Here is an 18450-nt window from a genome sequence, read left to right as displayed (position 1 = left end):
GAGCGCCACCCCCCCCACCCCAGCGGAAAGAAGCGCCCAGGCAGGTAAAGGACAAAATCAGACTTTTGTTTATTAAAAAAATACTTTACAGGAAAAAAATTCTATGCATTCCGCAGGACTATTTTACAAAGAAATAGCTTAACAGTTTGACACTGGTGTACAGTCAGCTACCGACAGCGCGGGGGGGCGCGGGGCCGCCCCCGCACACGCGCGAATGTCAATAAATACACTAAGGCCGCACAAAGCAAACAGTCGTCCAGGCAATTGTACACGTCCTCTGGAGGCAGAGACCTTAGATAAATTAAAACCACAGAAAAATAATCGTAGCTGCCAATCAAATTAAATCACGAAACAGCAATACAGGAGTCGGTATCTTTACATGTTGTACAGAGAAATCAGGAGAAAGTGGGTGTTTGTCTGAATGCTAGGGGTGCCCTGGACACTGCTCAGACCCCGCAGGAAGGTACAGAACAGGCTCTGGGGGAGAGGAAACGACCCCTCCACTCCTCTCCCACCCCCTCAGCCAGCACAGGCCTGCCAAGGCTCAGCACTCCTCGGGAACTACAATTCCAGAGTTCATCACTCAGGTGATTCACACCCCAAATCGGAGGGGGTCACGTCCCATGAAGGACGTGGGGAAAGCTCTGACAATTTGCCTTGTCCGGGGGAACTGAACTGTAACACGCAGGAAACCTGGCAGAGCACAGCAGAGCCCCTGTGCTGCACCTGTGGAAAGCGTTCCTCATGAATCCCCTGGGAACACCGCGTGGGTGTCCCCCCTTTACTGGAAGAGAACGTGGCAGGTACCTGCACAAAGTGGCTTGGAGTTTGTCTAGAGGAGAGAGGAAACCAAAGCCAACTGGTATTTCAGCTTTACGCTGCCTTTGCTAGTCCATTTCTAGCACAGCTGAGCCACTTGCCTTTATCCCTGGGATAAGCTTTGTTTTAGTCACCAGCACTTGATTTAAAGTAGAGCCTAAGCCTCAGTTCTGTGTTTCACAGCCGATCCCTCCACGGACAGAGCACTTGGCCAGTGACAGCTGTCTCCAGCATTAAGCAGGAGTATTTTCTACCTGACATCACAGACCAGATCCTCATAAATGGAGAACTGAGGTTTTACAGTAACTGACCAGCACGTTCGTATTTAGGACCTGTTCTGTACCTATCTGCTTTTTCTGAGAATAACAGAATGTTAAGGTGTTGGAATGGACCTTAAAAATCATCCAGTCCCAACTCCCTGCCATGTGCAGGGACACCTCTCACTGGGCCAGGTTGCTCAACCTGGCTTTATAAAATTCCAGGGTTGGGGCATCCACAACCTCCCTGGGCAACCAGATCCTCAAAACCCATCAAATTTCTTCCTAATCTCTAACCTAACCTAAATTTCTTCTCTTTTGATTTGTACCCATTCCCCCTTGTGCTGTCACTTGAGTTCCTAATGAACAGCCCCTCTCCAGCTTCCCTGTAGCCTCTGCAGATCCTGGAAGGAGCTGTGAGGTGTTCACACTGAACAGCCCCAACTTTCTCAGCCTTAGAACAAGCTATCAAATGTGTCAAAGTTTGATTGCCTCATTAAGGAACCTGCTTTATGAATTCTTAGAGAAATTAAAATAGCAGCTATTTAACATGAGATATTCAGAAATATTTACTTGATTTGTTCTGCTCAAACACTAAGTGGCTTGAACTCGTTACTTCCTCTCTAAATGGCTCTAGCTCGTAAAAAATCAGTGTTCTACAGGTCTTGGTCTGGAAAACATTTGCATCTGCCCATCAAGGCTTTGTTCTGGGCAACTGAAGCAATGGCTGAACAGTGAGCAGCTTCCCAAGCAATCCCCCTCACACTTTACATCCAGAGTTGAGGTGGAACTTGAAAGTCTGCCAGCTTGGTTAAAGCACAGCAAAGCTGAGCATGGATTTAATAAGAGATTCTCAAACAGCTTGTTCCTCTCTCCCTCAGTCTTCCAAACTAGAATAGCATCAGCAACATTGAGGTCATTCAAAGATATCTTTATTTATGTGCATTTAAATCTGACATTAGGTTTTAAGTTAGTAACTGAGCAGAGCATAAAGAGCATGATGCTATTGGTCATGTCCCTCCATCCAAGAGGAAGTCAGAGCATTTTCTAGGTATTTCAGGCTGTTGTCACAGATTTCACTAAAGCTACAGCTTGGAAAGTAGCACAAACCACCCTAGTCTTCCTTCATCCATTTGAAAACGTGCTATTAGAATTTACAGAGGACTTCCAAATGGATTGCCCCTTCATTCCATTTCAATTTTCCCAAGAAACAGACAGGTTGGTGCACGGGGGCTCTTACTCTGTTTATTCTGCCTTTGCAGTTCAGCTTGCAGGCTCACTGTGGCCTCTGCAGGTGTGTCAGTTCCTGAGTGATCAGTGCTGGCCACCAGGGAAGGAAGGGCCACCTCGGGGATGGCCCTGCACTGCCAGGGCCAGGGAGCAGCACGGGAGAGGCGCGCAACGGGCACTTGGAAGACTCGCAGACTTGGTCAAAAGGAAAGAACACCCTGGGAAATCTTTCAATGTGAAGGATGAACTGAAACCACTATTGCCTGTGAGGAATTTTACTTTGCACAACCCTTAAAGCTATGAAATTCCTCTCAACATAAAAAGTGGAAAAAACCCACCAGAGAACTGACGGCTCATTTCTGAGCCGCGCTGAGTCATCTAGAATTTCTGCTAAGATTAAATTACACCCCTGCATGAATCACATTACTTCTCATCATAAAAGCTTTCCATTCTAACACCTTATTTACACAGATTACTAAACGAGTCACTACCACTTCAATCTGTAAATTAGTTTTAAATTGAAATATTTCCTAGTCCTCATTTTTGTACCGAAGACAATACATACATACACATAAGGAGTAATACAGGTTCTAACTAATCACTGCAGTATCTTCTGAGGATTATTTCTCTATCAGTTTAAAATAGTGACCTCTACACTGAGGTGCTAATATGTATATAAAAGCCTACACAAACAATATTGCACAAAGTAAGATTTATAATAGAGTAACATATTTTAGAGACCCTTATAAAGAGAAGAGTAATAATTGATATTAAAAAGATGCATCCAGAACTAACACAGCATCTTTGCTTTTGTCTAGTCTAACATAGTGTTTCAAATCTTTCCTACCCCAGTGAGGATTAGAACAAATAAAGTTATCTGGAGACAGCTTAAGTTGCACCAAACCCCAACTTGTACTCTAAATGTGGGGAGGGGAGAGGGAGAGGGAAAAGGGACTTTTCCTTTTGATGACTGAAAAGGGCAGTAATAAATGGGGTGAGTGAAAGTCAAATACAGATTACACATTAACATCCAGAAATATTGAAAGATTGTTTAAAAACTGTTGATAGCTGACACTCTACACATTGAGCACGTGCTGCTGATTTTTCCACAGTAACTGGGCACCCAGGAGCTACACATGGAAAAAGCAGTCCAATGCCAAAATACTTTTTATTGTGAAATACTAATACAGAACTTACACAGTAAGGCTGTCCTTATTCTAGAAAGTCAGGTATCAGCTCAATGCTTATTCTATTAAGTGCATCAGTACAAGGGAAAGTGTGGATCCATTGGACACGTTACGACCCGATCAAAACAAGCTGCCAAGTTGGTTAAGTATTTTAAAGCCTTAAAGTGCTCAAAGATAGCAGTTTCCTCCACAAGACTACCAAGAGGTTCTCTAATTTTGACACTAGCATTTATCACGTTCAGGGAAGATGTATTTTGGAAGCAAAAACCCTCACACCAAACAACATAAGCAGTGCTATGAGAAGTGTTAGGTCAGTAAGTCATTGCATTTCAACAGGAATCAGACACTTGCTTCAGTTCTTTTTACAGGTCACCCTTGTAGGAATTGTAAGAAACATCAATTTCTATAGCTTGTATATAAACCAACATGTCAAGAACAGACATACCAAAAATTCCACAAATCATCAAAAGTGCTGTGCTTTCTCTATTTTTTTTCTTTTTTTTTTTACTTTTTTAAGCAATTAAAATGAGATGGGGAAGTCACTTTGCAGGTCTTCTACAAAAGCATCACTTTCTGGTGAAGATTAGAGAGAAAGTAAAAGTAGGGATATAACACTGACCAATGGAGTTCAATCATTTTGTGTTCCTGGAGGAATTTCAATCTGACTTTGAGAAGATATTCAACATCTCTTTACTTAAACAGAAAGAAGTGGTAGACCACTGTTACAGGTTGTACTAAGGGGTTAAAATACAACTTGAATTTTGCATAATCTGTGTAAAAAAGATATGCTTGACATTTTGGAATGTCACCTTTCTTTATAGAATTATAGGCAAGATTTCTCCAATAAAACATAAGCCAGTTATAAAACTATAACTTCACATCAAAATTTTAAAAAGTTGTTTAAAAAATGTTTGATTATATACATATCACACAGAAGAGCCTGCATGATCCTGTGGATTGTGTTGCTGATCAGACTCTATTTTAAAACCTGGAAGGGGCTGGGCCACCTGATCTGGTTGCACAAGTCCTGATATTGAAGAAACAGAGGAGGAGAGCACCCCTGGGGTAAGCTGAATTTCTGTACCTGGTTCTTCAGACTCTATTTTTACACTCACACCTTGGGGTTCACCTTCTGCCTCTGTGTTTCCAGGAACATTACTGTTCAGGCTTGAATTGCTTTCTGCTTTTGGAGAAGTCTCCCCCACGGGGTGATACTGTTTGAGTCTGATGTGCCAGGCTAAGCTGCAGACTGCTGACACTGTTTTGAACTGATGAATGACATTTCTAGGGATGAAGTAGATGTCATTGTCACACAACTGAATCCTAGCATAGCGAATGCCTTCCCGTCTCATTTGGTTTAGTTTGGCTTCGTCCACCCATTGAACACACTGGGAGAAGGAGAGATGGGAAAGTTAGTGGTAAACTCTTCAAACAATTCAGCATCCTCCTGTTTTCAAGTTAATTCATGTCTAAATCAGAATGTTTCCATGTCATGGGTAAAACTTCAAATTTAAATGAGAACTAGACTTCTAAAACACAATTTCTCTGATGTGCACATCTTGAGAGAGGAGAATGAAGAGGTTTCTACAATTATGGTTAAAAACAACAAGTGGTGACATGGGCTGCATTGTTTGAGCTGACAGGACTGAGTTTAGATGCCTCCACATCAGATTTTGGAAAAAGCAGGAACAGGCACACATGACTTAATCAATGGATTGTTTCTACAGCACACCCTGTGACTCACAGCATGAACCCGGGCGAAAGGGAAAGAAAAAGGTCCCTTCCAACTGAACTATTTTATGCTGAAACACAAGGAAATTGCCCCAGAGAGCTGAGAACTGAGGGCCACTGGGGATAGAAAAGGGCTGCCTTTAGGGAAAAGCTGGGATCTGTCAGAAACTACTCCCAAAACACCAGGAATGAGCTGTCACAAGGCCACATTTAATACCTGTGACACTGGAGGTTCATGCAGGTCCAGCTGAAGTCTCTGCACAACATCAGTGAAGTCTTCAGCATGAAAACAAACCACATCTTTGGTTATACGAGGCTGGTCACTCCTAGAAAAAGATGAGAATTCCAAGAATTTTTGAAGTATTTGAACTACAGAGCATTACAGCCCTTCCCAGCAGACAGCTTCATTGAACCAATGACCTACTTCAGTGTTACACTGTGCACAACGTCTCAATACTTCTCAATAGTGTATTATTTTGAAAAAGAGGAATAATTCATAGATTTCTCTTTTTTCTTTCTCCGTTTTTGCTGCATTCACAACAGCAGTGATGTTTTCATGGACATACTGAAATGCCTGAGAACCAGGTTCAAACTGCCACTATCAAAGTTCTCTGTGTTCTAGGAACCACAATTTGCCTCAATTCCTCCATTCTATAATTGGACGGAATAATTCCACATTAAGGGAAAAATGTAAAATTACAAAGTAACACTGAAGTTGAAGCAGCGAGGAGTTTTATTCAACAGCTGTGAACCAGAGTGAAGGAAATCCTGGCATTTTCATACTTATGATATTGCTAATGATGCTACCCAATTTCTCCTGTAATTTCTAGCTATTACAGTGATGCAAGTCTAGTTTCTCTGCAAGGTCAACAGCAATATCCTGGGTACATGACCTAAGAAGGCACTGCAGCTGTGAAATTAATTACACTGAGCTCTCAGACTACTGTTACAAAAGCTAGAATTAATATACCTGCTCAGGAAAAGAATAATCAAAGATGATGGTCCAGATTTAAGGCTTTTGTGTATCACTAAAACATTCTGCAAGCTGCTGTTACAAATTTTTTACTGCCTCAAGAGGGAAAAATAGCAGGTATATAACTTGAAGTTTCCAGCTCTGGGCAACTTTTGTCTCTTTATAGGGTTTAAACCATTTCTGATTCGGTTTGTTTTCCAACGAATTATTAAAAAAAAAAAAAAAAAAAAGAAGAATAGCTGCATTCCAGCAGCACTTACCATTCTCCAAACTGCACAGCCTTGAGCACCCCGACAGCAGCTGTGCTCTGCCAGTCAAAGCCCTGCCCCACGTGGTCAGCGTGAGCTCTCGTCCTGTCCTCGAACAGGACCTCTCGGGGCTCGCTGGTCCGAGGTAGGTACTGCAGGTTCTTGATCTCGTTCATGGACCTGCAACGGGATAAAATCACACACTAAAAATGTCCCAGACTGCTCAAAAAGAAGCAGTTGTATTGAAATAATCTTAAAATGCTGGGTGCTACAGGCTTCAGAGGAATAAAGCACTTCCCTCTGATTTTTTCTAGGTGGTTGTTCGGTAAAAGACTGAAACAAAACCAGCAAAGTACAAGTCACGTTATGAGATCAAACTTTACAAAACAAATCAAATCACATACTTTTTGTGGTTTAGTACTTGTGCTGAAAGACTTCCTCCAAGAATGTATTGGTATGTAAAACAGAGCTATCTTACAGAACCTGAGCTTCAGTTATTTAGGAATATGTCCAAAAATTCTTCTTGAAACAGCAATTAAAATATGCTTCCAAATCTCCTGAAATTTGTCTTAGAGCACTCTTTCAGAGACAGAAAGCAAGAATACACAATAATTCCCGAGCAGACAGGCAGTGTTACAAATGCTTTAGTACCGACATTAGAATGCAGCACAAGCAGTAAAAGGATCTCTGCTGTTTTACAGCATCCACCTGCCCTCACCACCAAATTGGTTCTTGCCACAGAAATAAGATTAATTAAGTCTCCTGAAGGATAATAACAAGAGGTTTTAATCTTAAAGCACTGATCTAGGATATGTGAGAAGTACTGAAAGATACTGAGTAGTGAAATAAAATAACCATCACAGGTAACATTAGCTTTATCAGCTGAGCCACTTTGAAACAGAAGTGAAACTTAAATCTGAATTAGTCCTCGGGAGAGCCAATTACACATCAAATACTTTGCTTTTGTTCTCAAATCTGACACAGACTTAACTGCAATGTTTTACCTCGAGTACAAAAGGAAACCCAAACCTTACCGGCGCCGTTTGAAGGGCGATTTTGGCATATCAGCTGTGGGGATCATCTGCTCTCCCGGCCTCACCCACATGATGGGCCCATCATCACTCTGGGACCTGCACTGCAGTCTGAGACTGGAAAGAGTCCCCCAGGGCAAAGTCATCTAAAAGAAAATAGGAACAAAACAACCCACAAAACACACATAACACAAAACACTGGGTGAAATAGAAAAATTAAATGATGCCTTTGGTAAAACTGGTTCAAATCTGCTGTCAAAAGAATTGCATAGAAACGAAGTAAGTTTGAGAGGTAAAAGATATTCCAAGCTAATTTTATCAAGCATAGTCTTTAGGGAAGTAGAGGCACATGTAGTACATGTATATATAATAAATTTGATTTTTTTAAATCAGCCACCTAATTCCATGCCTTTCAATTGGACACAGGAAAGAATGAACCTCAGTAGCCCAAATGAGCACATCAATAAAGAAAATACCTAACAGTTTCTAATCACTTGGAAACCTAACAATTGCTTAAATATCTACAGTGCTCTGAACACACCACAAGTTACTGCTTACTCTAAGAAATGGAGATTCTTCCAACATATCCAGGAATTCTGGGAAGTAGTCCCCAACTTCTTCATCCACTGCTCCAACCAGGCTGATCTGGCGCATGGGTCCTGCTCTGTAGGTGCCACAGCAGTACGTCCGATTGACCTGACAGGAGACACACCACCACCACAGCTTTAGTTCTGTTACAGGAGGATAAAACTGACTGATCTAACACGGCTGGGATTAATCTTGCACTCATCTACATCTGTTTCAGTAAATGTGCCTTTGGGAATATGCACAGGGACTGTTTAGAACAGAAGAGAAAGAAAGGACTCCTGCCTGTACTCCTGACAGGAAATCCTTCTGAAGTTTGAAAAACAGCAAGTGAATATTTAACTAATTCAGGAACAATTCAACACTTCCAGGCTGACTTGAGAAAACAACCACACAAGGTTTCATTGTGACTCAGTCTTTCACCAGCAAGCTTCAACTCTCTGCTGGTTCGTGCAGAACACTGTTGCTTCTACATTTCAAACCGGATGCTCCTGGGATATGCACATGCCTCATTTCAGTCCTGTCCCTGAGGTCCTTCCCCTGAGACAGCAGTGAAAAACCTCAGTGTCCTTCATGCAGTGGTTCTAGTGATGTTGTTATAGTAGACACAGAAAATTGGACAAAAAGCAGAGGAAACAAGAGGTTTAGCTGGAAAGCCAGTGCTCATGGAGAGAATTTTAGGATAACCATTTGCAGTAGAACCTCCTGTCAGTGCTGGGGCCAGAAATACTTTAATGTCACAGCTCATGGACATCCTCTAGAACACAGACTGTCCCACTTTCCAGGGTCATCTGGAAACTTTTCTTGCTGATTTCCTGTTCCCAGAGGAGAGGCACTGGCAAGACTCCAGTGTCTGTAGCCTCATCCTATGGACTGCAGCTGGAACATGCCATATGGCCACAGAGGAGGTTCTATGTAGATACCACTAACTGATGCTACAGACCACAAGTTCTGCCATAATTAGTCTGTTCTGCACACTCAGTTGTGTCTGAGCCCCAGCCTTCCATCACCCTTCAGTGTGTGTTCTAGGGGTGAAAAACTACAGCTGTTCTCCATGGCTGAGTGCTGGGACAGTACAGACAATTACTGGTAAATTTGCAGTTTAACAGTCATGTTCACAAAGTGCAATGCCTTTTATAACTCCACTTATAGATATGCGGATGCAGCAGCTTAGCTTTAAGTTTAGTTTCAGTTTTGCATGTTTAGTCAACAAACCAGATGTCATTAGACTACTCCATGCAGTTGTTAAAGGTAAATTAGGAGAGACTAATAAAGGAAGAATAGTTACTGCTGCAATTTTATCCTCCAGCAGCAGTCATAGATATTTCACTTCTTTAATTACAGGAGTTTAGCTCACTCTATTTGCTGAATGCAGTTCAGAGCAGGAGCACTGGAATGCTGCAGCAATATTTTAGTTCTGTGCACCTACAGCAAAACCAAGGACTGAAACGCTCTGCTCCTTATCCAGTGAAGTTTAACTGCCTGGCACTATTTATGTAAGTGGAGACAGACTACTTCCAGATGAGTTCTATGCTATTGAAACCACCTGGTGAGAGTTGCTAGCATTTTACAGGTGTTTGTCATGAGTTAAAATGAATTATAACTCCATATGCAGTTTTTCCTTGTAATGTTTTCAAAGGAAATGAAAAATGAGAAACTTCAACTTTGGGGTTTTTTTTAATGCACTGGAACAATGAAAAAATAGACAAGAACTCAGGAGTTATAAAGGAAACAGTAGAAGTACTTTAGGGAAATATTGGATTTCAACACTTTGCTAGTTTTTAATAGAAATTAAAGGAATATACACACTTGAGAATTAAACCCAGGACATGTTTACACTGAAAACATGCACCAACTCATGGCAATCCCCAGCAGGCTGTAGTATTCATCTCAAGCACCTCAATCACAGGGGATGTAGTCTACTAGCTTAATATGCCATAAAAAAAAACATCTTCACAGCTTCTCTCTTATTCTTAATTCCTTCTGAGCAGCAAACACCAACACCACTGGTTAGGCCAGTGGTCTCAAGAATATGATGTAATGAACATCTAAAAGAACAGGCATCTTGCCCTCTCTTTACAACTGGGTGATCTAGTGTCCCATGAGTAAGCACCCTGCTTGCTGCACTGAAAACTGCTTTAGCCTTTCATTCACCAAGTGCTCCAGATTCCCTCTTCCCAGCGCTATTCACTCCACAGCCACCTGCGTGCACCCCTCATTGCAGGGAAGAAAGCTGAGATGATGAAATAGCTGCAGTCCCTTCATTATATCCATTAGGACCTCTCTCAGTGTTTTTTTTTTTTTGTTTAAAGTTCAACTCTTGTTTAGGAATTTAGCTAGGGTCACTCCAGTTCACACGGCTGCCAGAAGTCAGTGACTTATTACCACAGCCCCTCCCTTGCTATAATTTGTTCCCTGTGCTTCTTTAAAAGCAGCAGTGGATCATGAGCAGTAACTGCCACTGTTTTTACTGCTGCAAAAGGACAATGGAGTCAGTAAGGCCACTCAGGCAGCCTGTGCCCTTTCAAATGCCACACAGCCATCACTGCCACGTGCATCCCCCACTCCACACACCCCACACTGACACTGAGTTACGGGCATGGTTAAAATTAGCTCCTGAGTGCTCATGGAGACATTTTCTCTCAGCTGCACCATGTGCCTATCAGTGTTTCCCACACTTGGGTGAGAACAGAAGCAGACAGAGGCAGTGTTTCCTGTCAGAGGCACAGAGCTAGTGTTTATTTGCATGTTCCTGAGCCACCCCAGCCTCACCACGGGTTAAGTGAGCAGCACAGGGTGAGAAGAGGACACACAGATGAGGCATCAGCTGGAGACAAATGAGGTTAAGTCTCAGAAGTTTCTCTCCAGTTGCAAGAGAAGCATGAATCAGTTGACAGCAACAATATTTCAGCATGCCAAGTCAGCTATAAAACCAACCACACAAACACTTGGCTACAAGGAAGAAAGCAAAAGCACAAGGCTGGTTACTAGTGAAGGACAAGGCAGTGACATGCCAGCACAGCAAGGGTGACACGTTTGACTAAAATCTGACATAGTGCAGGACCATTAGGCATTGTTTATATGGCTTCAGTGACAAACCAAATGAAGTTTACAGTACAGATGCACAACTTCTCCATTTCATACTTTGGTAGTTACTGCTAAAAAAAGAAATTGCCCTTCCAGAATCAGAGAAGTTCACATGGAGCAGACAACCAAACTCTGATGTGGTTCATTAACCAAAGCTCTCAGGGATAGGGTAACCTGTTCAGAACAGCAGGAGTAAGAAAACTTACCCAGTTATCATCTGTTGGCTGCTTCTCCCAGAAGGAACAGCAGCTTATGCAAAACCTACTTCCCCAGTTCTCTTTCCTGGCCTCTTCCCAGAACCCCCACACACCCTCTGTGAGTCTAACTGTTCTTTGGATCAGAGAGAGAATTCATCAGGCAGTTGATCAGTTGGGGAAAAAAGCAGAAGTGGTTTTTTTAACTCTATATATATTCCCATTCACTGAGTGGAACTAGAAGCAGTTGTACTGAAACAAATGATAAGGAAAATAAGAGTTCATTCTAGCTGCACAGCTAAGAGCTTTCAAATTAAAGTGTGCCTTTATGTGAGGAAAGCTTACAAATTACTGCTCAGTGATTTGAGTCTTGAAAGCTCTCAGCCCAAGTGAACAGCTCCAAACTAAAGCTGAGCTCCAGCACTGAAGTATTAGAACCAAAGAGAGCCAATGCAAGCAAAAAATCCAGAGGAAACTGAAACTTAATTATTTTAAGATACTGAAACCAAACATTTATGTAACAAATACACATTGGAGTGCTTTGCTATAAACTCACTGCCCTGAGAACAAAGGAATTCACCTTGCAAGGCAGTTAATTATCACTACACTTTTACCAAGTCTTTCAGATTGAAGTCCTTATTTTGAATACTGTAATTCAGTTTCTCTGAAAACACAAAATAGCTGAATGTCATGCAAGCCAAAGGTCACATTAACTTGCAGTTTACAGATCAAGTTTTGATTTCTTGACACTGGATCTCCAGGATTCAAGACTCCCTAGTGCTCCAAATCCCCTTGGCACAGGTCAGTGCAGCAAAAACTCATGCACAGAGAAGGAACTCAGAATGGAGGTGACTTAACTGAGTGTTTTCAGTTATAAATAATCAGTGTAGAGCACACAATAGCACAACATGCTTAATCTACAAAAGCACAACTGTGAAGCAGTTCTGGACTGTACAATTCTCATACAGAAGGGTCAAAAGCGAAGCTTGGCCAATCTGTTCCTCCCTCATCAGGGCTGCCAAGGAACAGCAGCACAAGAGTTAGGTTCATCACCCCAGGCCCTCGAGCAGGGCATTGCAGCCTTCTCCATTTCAAGACAAGCTAGTTTGCCAAACTTGGGTGAAACCACCACTGATTTCAATGTTTCCTTCAGCTTTTCCATCATCTGCATTCTCTGAAGAGCCCTGCTTCAGCTGCCTATGACAGCTCCCCTGCTCTGTTTGCTCAGGGAGAACTGCACTAACACACTTCAGCCAGAGAGGATTAACCAGGTCATGCTGGAGCTGGGTTTAGAGAAGTGGTTTAGACCAACTGAACCTTATGTCATGACTCAATCTTAATCAAGTTTAGACAGTACTTAAAATAGAATTAATTGAAGTACCAGCAGACTATAACCCAGCAAAGCCTCTTATTTATTACCACACATTCCTCACGTGTATTTATAGTGCCAGTATTTGTGTTCACAGGACATTCACCGACAAAAAATGCAATTGTTAAATACTCCAGAGGCTCTGTTCAGCCATTTCAGGGGTCATCACATGTACTCGAGCCAGAACGCAATCAGGACACTAAAAAACACAGATAAATCACTAATACAGAAGATTTAAAGCCTGACTTGTGGACACATTTCACATTTGCAGGACACAGGTGTGTGCTGTGCAGAAGTGCTATTGCCCACAGCAGTGGTTTATATGCTCAGAGACTGGTTTTGGGGTACTCTGCACCCAGGCACAGCTCTTGTCAGCACAAAGAATTATTTAAACCAAGAAACAGAAGCTGGTTAAAATAAGTGCTACAGCAGCTAATCATCGTCAAACAAAAAGCCAAGTGTCAGAATTATTAACTTAATGCTATTCAAAGACTCCACAGCGACCATGCAGGAACTTTCTGTAAAGCAATAATTGTTTTTCCAATGCAAAACTTGCTTATAAGCATTTGGCAAACCCTGCAGAGATCCAAATAGCCCATCCACAAGCACTAACACTCCAAAATCTGTTGTTAAAGGTGTGTTCTTATAGTACTGAATTGCACTCCACCACAGTTTCAGATTTATCCTTCCAACAAGTGAACTAGTAAATGTAATTAATGTCTGGAGTAAAGACCTTAAAGGTAATCAGCAGTTTGGATCCATTCTCAGACTAAACAGAAGGAAGCTTTATTCCATCAAAAAGAAATTTATCCAAACTGTAATCTTGTTGTATAGATACTTCTGAGTTTGATTACAAGACTAAACTCCAAGGGACTTTCATATGGGACTCTAGGAATTAACTTAGTTTTTACTGTTGCATCCATTTAAGTTACACAGAGATACAGTTTCTAAATTAGCTTAAGCCTACTAGGGAAACCAAGGGAGTAAATAAAATGAAACTCCTTTTCCATGGCAATTAAAAAGACTCTCTAACCACCTTCAAGTTACGAAGTTTAAACAGCGTAAGGTATTGAGGGAATTAAGATGTTAAAAAAAAGCTGTGAATCAGATATACTGAAACATGAAAAGTAATATCATTGCAAAAAAATCAAAACCCCAAGACCCCAAAACCAACAAACCCCAGCTCTATTGACTTGAAAAGCAGTGTTAGTATTTGCAGCCTATGCAACTCTTGGCACAGACTTGGCTGTTATCTTGCACTATCTCAGTGTTTTCCCAAGTTTAGAAGAAAAAGATGATCAGTGCAGATCTTTCCTCAGACACAGATAGTGTCTGAGGTGTGATTCACCAGCTACCAGGGAGCACAGAAAAGCTTTAAGCAGAAACAGGAATAAACAGAGTAGTGAAGTCCCAACACTACCTTTTTTCATCTGCTTAGAAAATAAATTTGTGACTTGCCTATTTTAAATCATGCCTGCTCTGCGTTAATGAGATTAATCAAATCTAGGTATTGTGCAACTTTTATGCTTTTGAACAGTTCTTACCTGAGAGTGAAAATTTGAAATTGTTGTTGTTTCAATGTCCTTCTTGCCCAAAATTTCCATTTTCACTGGAGTGTTTGGAAAGTTAAAAGCAAAGTAATCCAGGAAGTCTGGTAAATAAGCAGCTGCTCCGTGCACTATGGCTAAAGCATAGTAAGCTGCATTTTTATCATTTTCACTGAATGACAACGCAAGAAACTCTTCTGCAAATCTCTCCATCTCCACTGGAGACAAAAATGAGAGTTCATCCATGTAAGCGTGCAGGACCAGGGCACCTCCATTGGACTGATGTTCCTCGTGAATGAAGTTACTGAATTTAGTGCCAGTCTTCAGGAACCTGCTGCGGACAGAGTGCTCCTGGTGTGTCACAAACGGGGTTTGCACTCCCTGGGGTATCCGATATTCCTGCATGCCCAAGTTCAGCCTGCACAGCTGCTCATCCTTCAGGTACCTGAAGGATTCCTTGTTCACTTCCAGGTTGTCACACTGTCCTTGAGACAGAGTCTCCTTGTCAATGCGAGTGAGCCCAGCACACACTGTCTGCACCTCTTTGTTGTACATCTTCAGGCGTTTTCCCCGCACATCTTCCCGGTGTTTCTTTTTCTTTTTTTTCTTTATCTTCTTCATAATAAGACTGTCAGCTCGCTGGGTTTTGCCATTTTCATCTGGAGTTTCTGGCAGCAACAATAAAGAGAAGATTAGAGTTCTGCAGTTGCAGCATATTCACCCCAAAAGAATTCAGGCCTCTCACTTGCTGAAGGGATCTATTCCCAGGGAGACTGACCAATTGTAAAACACTGCATTTTTGGTTTTATAACTAAGTCAAAAGTCACGGTAGCTACAATTATACAAATAACGCCTTGAATTAAGGAAAACTTCCAAACTCTTGCTTAATATTTTAGAAATATTTCCAGTTTTAACAGATTTATTAGAATACCTTTAAAGGGAGTTTGTATTTCAGAACATCTATAATTAAGTACATTAATAACTTCTGACATTTAAGGCAGTGCCATACAGGGGAAGAGGATAAACAAGTATGTGTAACATTTAAACTTTAGGACTTTCATTACAGAACACTTCCCTGATTTTGAACACATGATACAGAAGCAAAACACAGCTGAGCTGAAGAGGTACAAGCTTTACCTACACTTAGAGGTAAAAATACTTAAGTAAATCTTAGACTACTGATCTTTTAAAATTAAAGACCCAAATCATCGCATCAACAGCTTCAGTCTTACAGTTAACTATTCAGTTAATGGAGAGAAGGAAATTAAGAGGCAGCTTCGGTTGTTTGGGGGTTTTTTTGAGGTTAATCAGCCTCTAAAAGACTGAGAAATAAAATGTAAAGGAGTTCTGTCAAGCCAAATGGAACCGTTTAAGTTGTTCTTCTTTCAAGAATAAAAACGAATTCAAATAACATTTAATGAGAGACAAAGGTAATTAGAAAACTTGATGCTCCAGCTGTCAAAAACTCAATTGCCAAGACAAGATTTTAATGCGCCTGAATCAAAGAACCATTTCATCCAACAATGCCCATAAATCTCCAGGAGCTGTGTTACCAGGATAGCCATGGGGATGAGAACAACCTGCTGCTGAAGGCAACACCTGACCAAAGATGCAGTAACTAAAGTTTTACAGTTTCCCCTCAGCATAGGGCTTTGTCCTAATAAAATTTCCTTTCTTTGGCTGCACATTGCTATTCCCTCTTTATTCTCTTAGAGCATTTAATTTAAAGAAAAAAACCGTGTTACACTGTTTTATGAGAAAGGGTGTAGTGATAAATACAGGCAGCTCCAGGTTCTTTCATGTAACCAGTGTTTAACTGGATCATTACTGGTTTGGTCTCGGAGCTCATTACTGGAGAGGGCTGACCTTCATAACAGCCTGGTGTAAGGAACAGAGTTACTCATGGAGCAAAGAAAGAGCCGATTGCTTAATCCTCACTTCATACAATAGTCTTAGGACCTGAAATACAAGTTTTCACCATGCTGCTGCAGCCCTTACAAACAGCAAAGGCCCTGATCTTTCTATTCAAGGGAAAGCAGGAAAAGCAGGGTGGTATCACTTGTTTTGGGAAGTCAGCTGAAACGGATCTTGGAATGAGGTTTTCTGCAAGACTCGCATGTGAGGAGTGCACGAGTTTGTTCAGTCACTGGGCTCTCAAGTACAGACACTGCTTTACTCACTGAGTGAACGTGCAATTCACACACCAGATATTTGTCCTGGTGGAACCAGAGATCCCAAGCTGGAACTAAACAAGAATTTCATGCCACCACTGAGCTGTTGGGAATACTTCCCTATGCACGTTTCCAAGAACATTTAGTTGTTGAAGGTCTCTTATTTTAAGCACATCTGATTTTAGGTATAGTTTTAAAACCTCACACATTTTAATTCAGAGTATCTTCCTGTTTGAAGCCATATCCTAGTAACAGACAGAGGAATCCTTGCATTTGGGAGCTTCTAGTGAACACTTGTCTGTTTTCAGGATAAAAGCTGCCCTGGCTGCTGCTGGATGCACTGAACACAGCAGAGTCCTACTACTACAGTGAGTAACTGCTATATTCAGTGCAGCTAAACAGTGACATTATAGCAATGCCTGGCAATCTTGAAGGAAATATAGTTTTAATTATTCCTTTAAATAAACAGAAAACCTCCAGCACCTCAAACACAATAAAGCTGTGGACAGGTCACTAAACGATGGGCTCAGCAGTGAGGCAGAATGACAGCAGTGCCAATAACTCAGCTACTCTAAAATGATCACACATCCCACAACAGAACCAGAACCACTATTAAACAGCAAAAACAGTAGGGATGTTCACTGTCACCTGGGGCCACAGATAAGTATGGTACACTCAATGTAACAGGTAATTTAATTAGATTATATATCAAAATAAAAACCCATAGTCAGGGCAAGAAATACAGCCCCATCCCAACAGGCACTACCCGTACAGCTGAGGACAGGCAGTGAAGAGCTTCAGATTAGCAAACAGCTTTTCTTTGCAAATCTGGAATTTTGATGCTCATTTTTGTGCTGTTTAAGCCTTCATTAAGAGGCCTTATTTAATTCTGGGTTAGAACTGACACAGTGACACTCCAATCTACAAAGATACACTGCTCCAAACGTTTACTTGATAAACACTGTAAACCTCTGCAGTTTTATCAATCAGCAGCCTTTATAATCGTTATTCAAGCACAGTGGTGTGGAAGCATTAACCAGCGGAAAAAAGCCTCCCCTAGTAATAGTTTTGTCTGTCCTTAAGACAGTCTTATCTAGAGTTTACTCTACAGACACTTGACTTCTGTAAGCAAGTGCATCTTTGGTTTCTTTGGCACAAAACCTGCCCATACACTCCTCAAGCATAATTCACCACATTGTATTTTTAATTACAGCAGCTTCTGCAGTTATTTTTTATCTATGTTGCTCTCTCCAAGAAGCTTTTTACTATAACAAATCTCTGAGCAGAACCAAAACAATCACTCGGTACTGTTAAAATAAAAATAAACAAAAACACACACAGCGCACACCAAAATCCAGAGATATTTTGGCATTTCTAATTAAAGGAAACACAGAATAATTCGGGTTGGAAGGGACCTCTGGAGATCATCCAGTGCAACCCCCCTACCAAGGCAGGGTCACCTGGAGCAGGTGACACAAGTTTGGGTTTGGAATATCTTCAGACAGGGATTCTCCAGGACCTCCCTAGGCACCTGTTCCAGTGTTCAGACACCCTTCATTGAAAGAAATTCTTCGTGTTGAGGAGGAACTTTTGTGTTTTAGTGCGTGGCTACTGCACCTTGTCCTGTTGCTGGGCACCCCTGAAAAGAATCTGGCACCATCCTCTGACACCCACCTTGGAAATACTCGTACGGAATCATGAGAACCCTTCTCAGGGCACTTATCAAAACCAAGAAAATAAAATTTAAAAGAAAACCCAGCAGCTCCTCACACGTTAATGCAAGCATAGAGGGAAGAAAGCTTCACTCCCACAGCACCTGCAGTCGAACCTGCGACGAGGGCGATTCTGACAGCAGCAGGAGCAGCGCGGCCACCCCGCGCTCCGTCCCCGGGGCAGCACCGCCGTGCCCGCTACGACACGGCCGGACCAGGGCCGCCGAGCCCGCAGCGCCGCCGCCGCCCGCGCCCCTCCACAGGTGCGCCCGGGGCTCCCAGCGCGGCGCTGCCGCCGCTCCCGCCCGC

The 18450-nt window shown here is 41.9% G+C and overlaps 1 protein-coding gene across 1 annotated transcript; it reads right to left on the bottom strand.

Moving 5' to 3' along the window:
• Positions 1-45: 45 nt before the first annotated feature.
• On the bottom strand, positions 46-14931 carry RSBN1 (round spermatid basic protein 1). Its single transcript, XM_042013400.1, has 6 exons — positions 14256-14931; positions 8035-8172; positions 7480-7622; positions 6458-6625; positions 5442-5550; positions 46-4881 (listed from the first exon to the last, which is right to left on the bottom strand). The coding sequence occupies exons 1-6, from the start codon at positions 14877-14879 to the stop codon at positions 4420-4422; spliced, it is 1644 nt and encodes a 547-aa protein (XP_041869334.1). The 5' UTR covers positions 14880-14931; the 3' UTR covers positions 46-4419.
• Between the last annotated feature and the right edge of the window lie 3519 nt (positions 14932-18450).

The sequence above is a fragment of the Corvus kubaryi genome, unplaced genomic scaffold (genome assembly GCF_017639235.1).
Source record: "Corvus kubaryi isolate FWS band 111438036 unplaced genomic scaffold, C.kubaryi_AGA036_p1.0 split1-37355, whole genome shotgun sequence".
Lineage (NCBI taxonomy): Eukaryota > Metazoa > Chordata > Aves > Passeriformes > Corvidae > Corvus > Corvus kubaryi.
This window is presented reverse-complemented; position numbering and strand designations above follow the sequence as displayed.

What these genes read in the sequence shown, in the direction of transcription:
- RSBN1 (XM_042013400.1), bottom strand. Translation starts at nt 14,879, where the DNA reads ATGAAGAAGATAAAGAAAAAAAAGAAAAAGAAACACCGGGAAGATGTG. An exon ending in AAGAATCTCCATTTCTTAGA is followed by an intron (nt 7,623 to 8,034) that starts GTAAGCAGTAAC and finishes ATTTTCTTTTAG; the next exon opens with ATGACTTTGCCCTGGGGGAC. An exon ending in TCGCCCTTCAAACGGCGCCG is followed by an intron (nt 6,626 to 7,479) that starts GTAAGGTTTGGG and finishes ATCCCGTTGCAG; the next exon opens with GTCCATGAACGAGATCAAGA.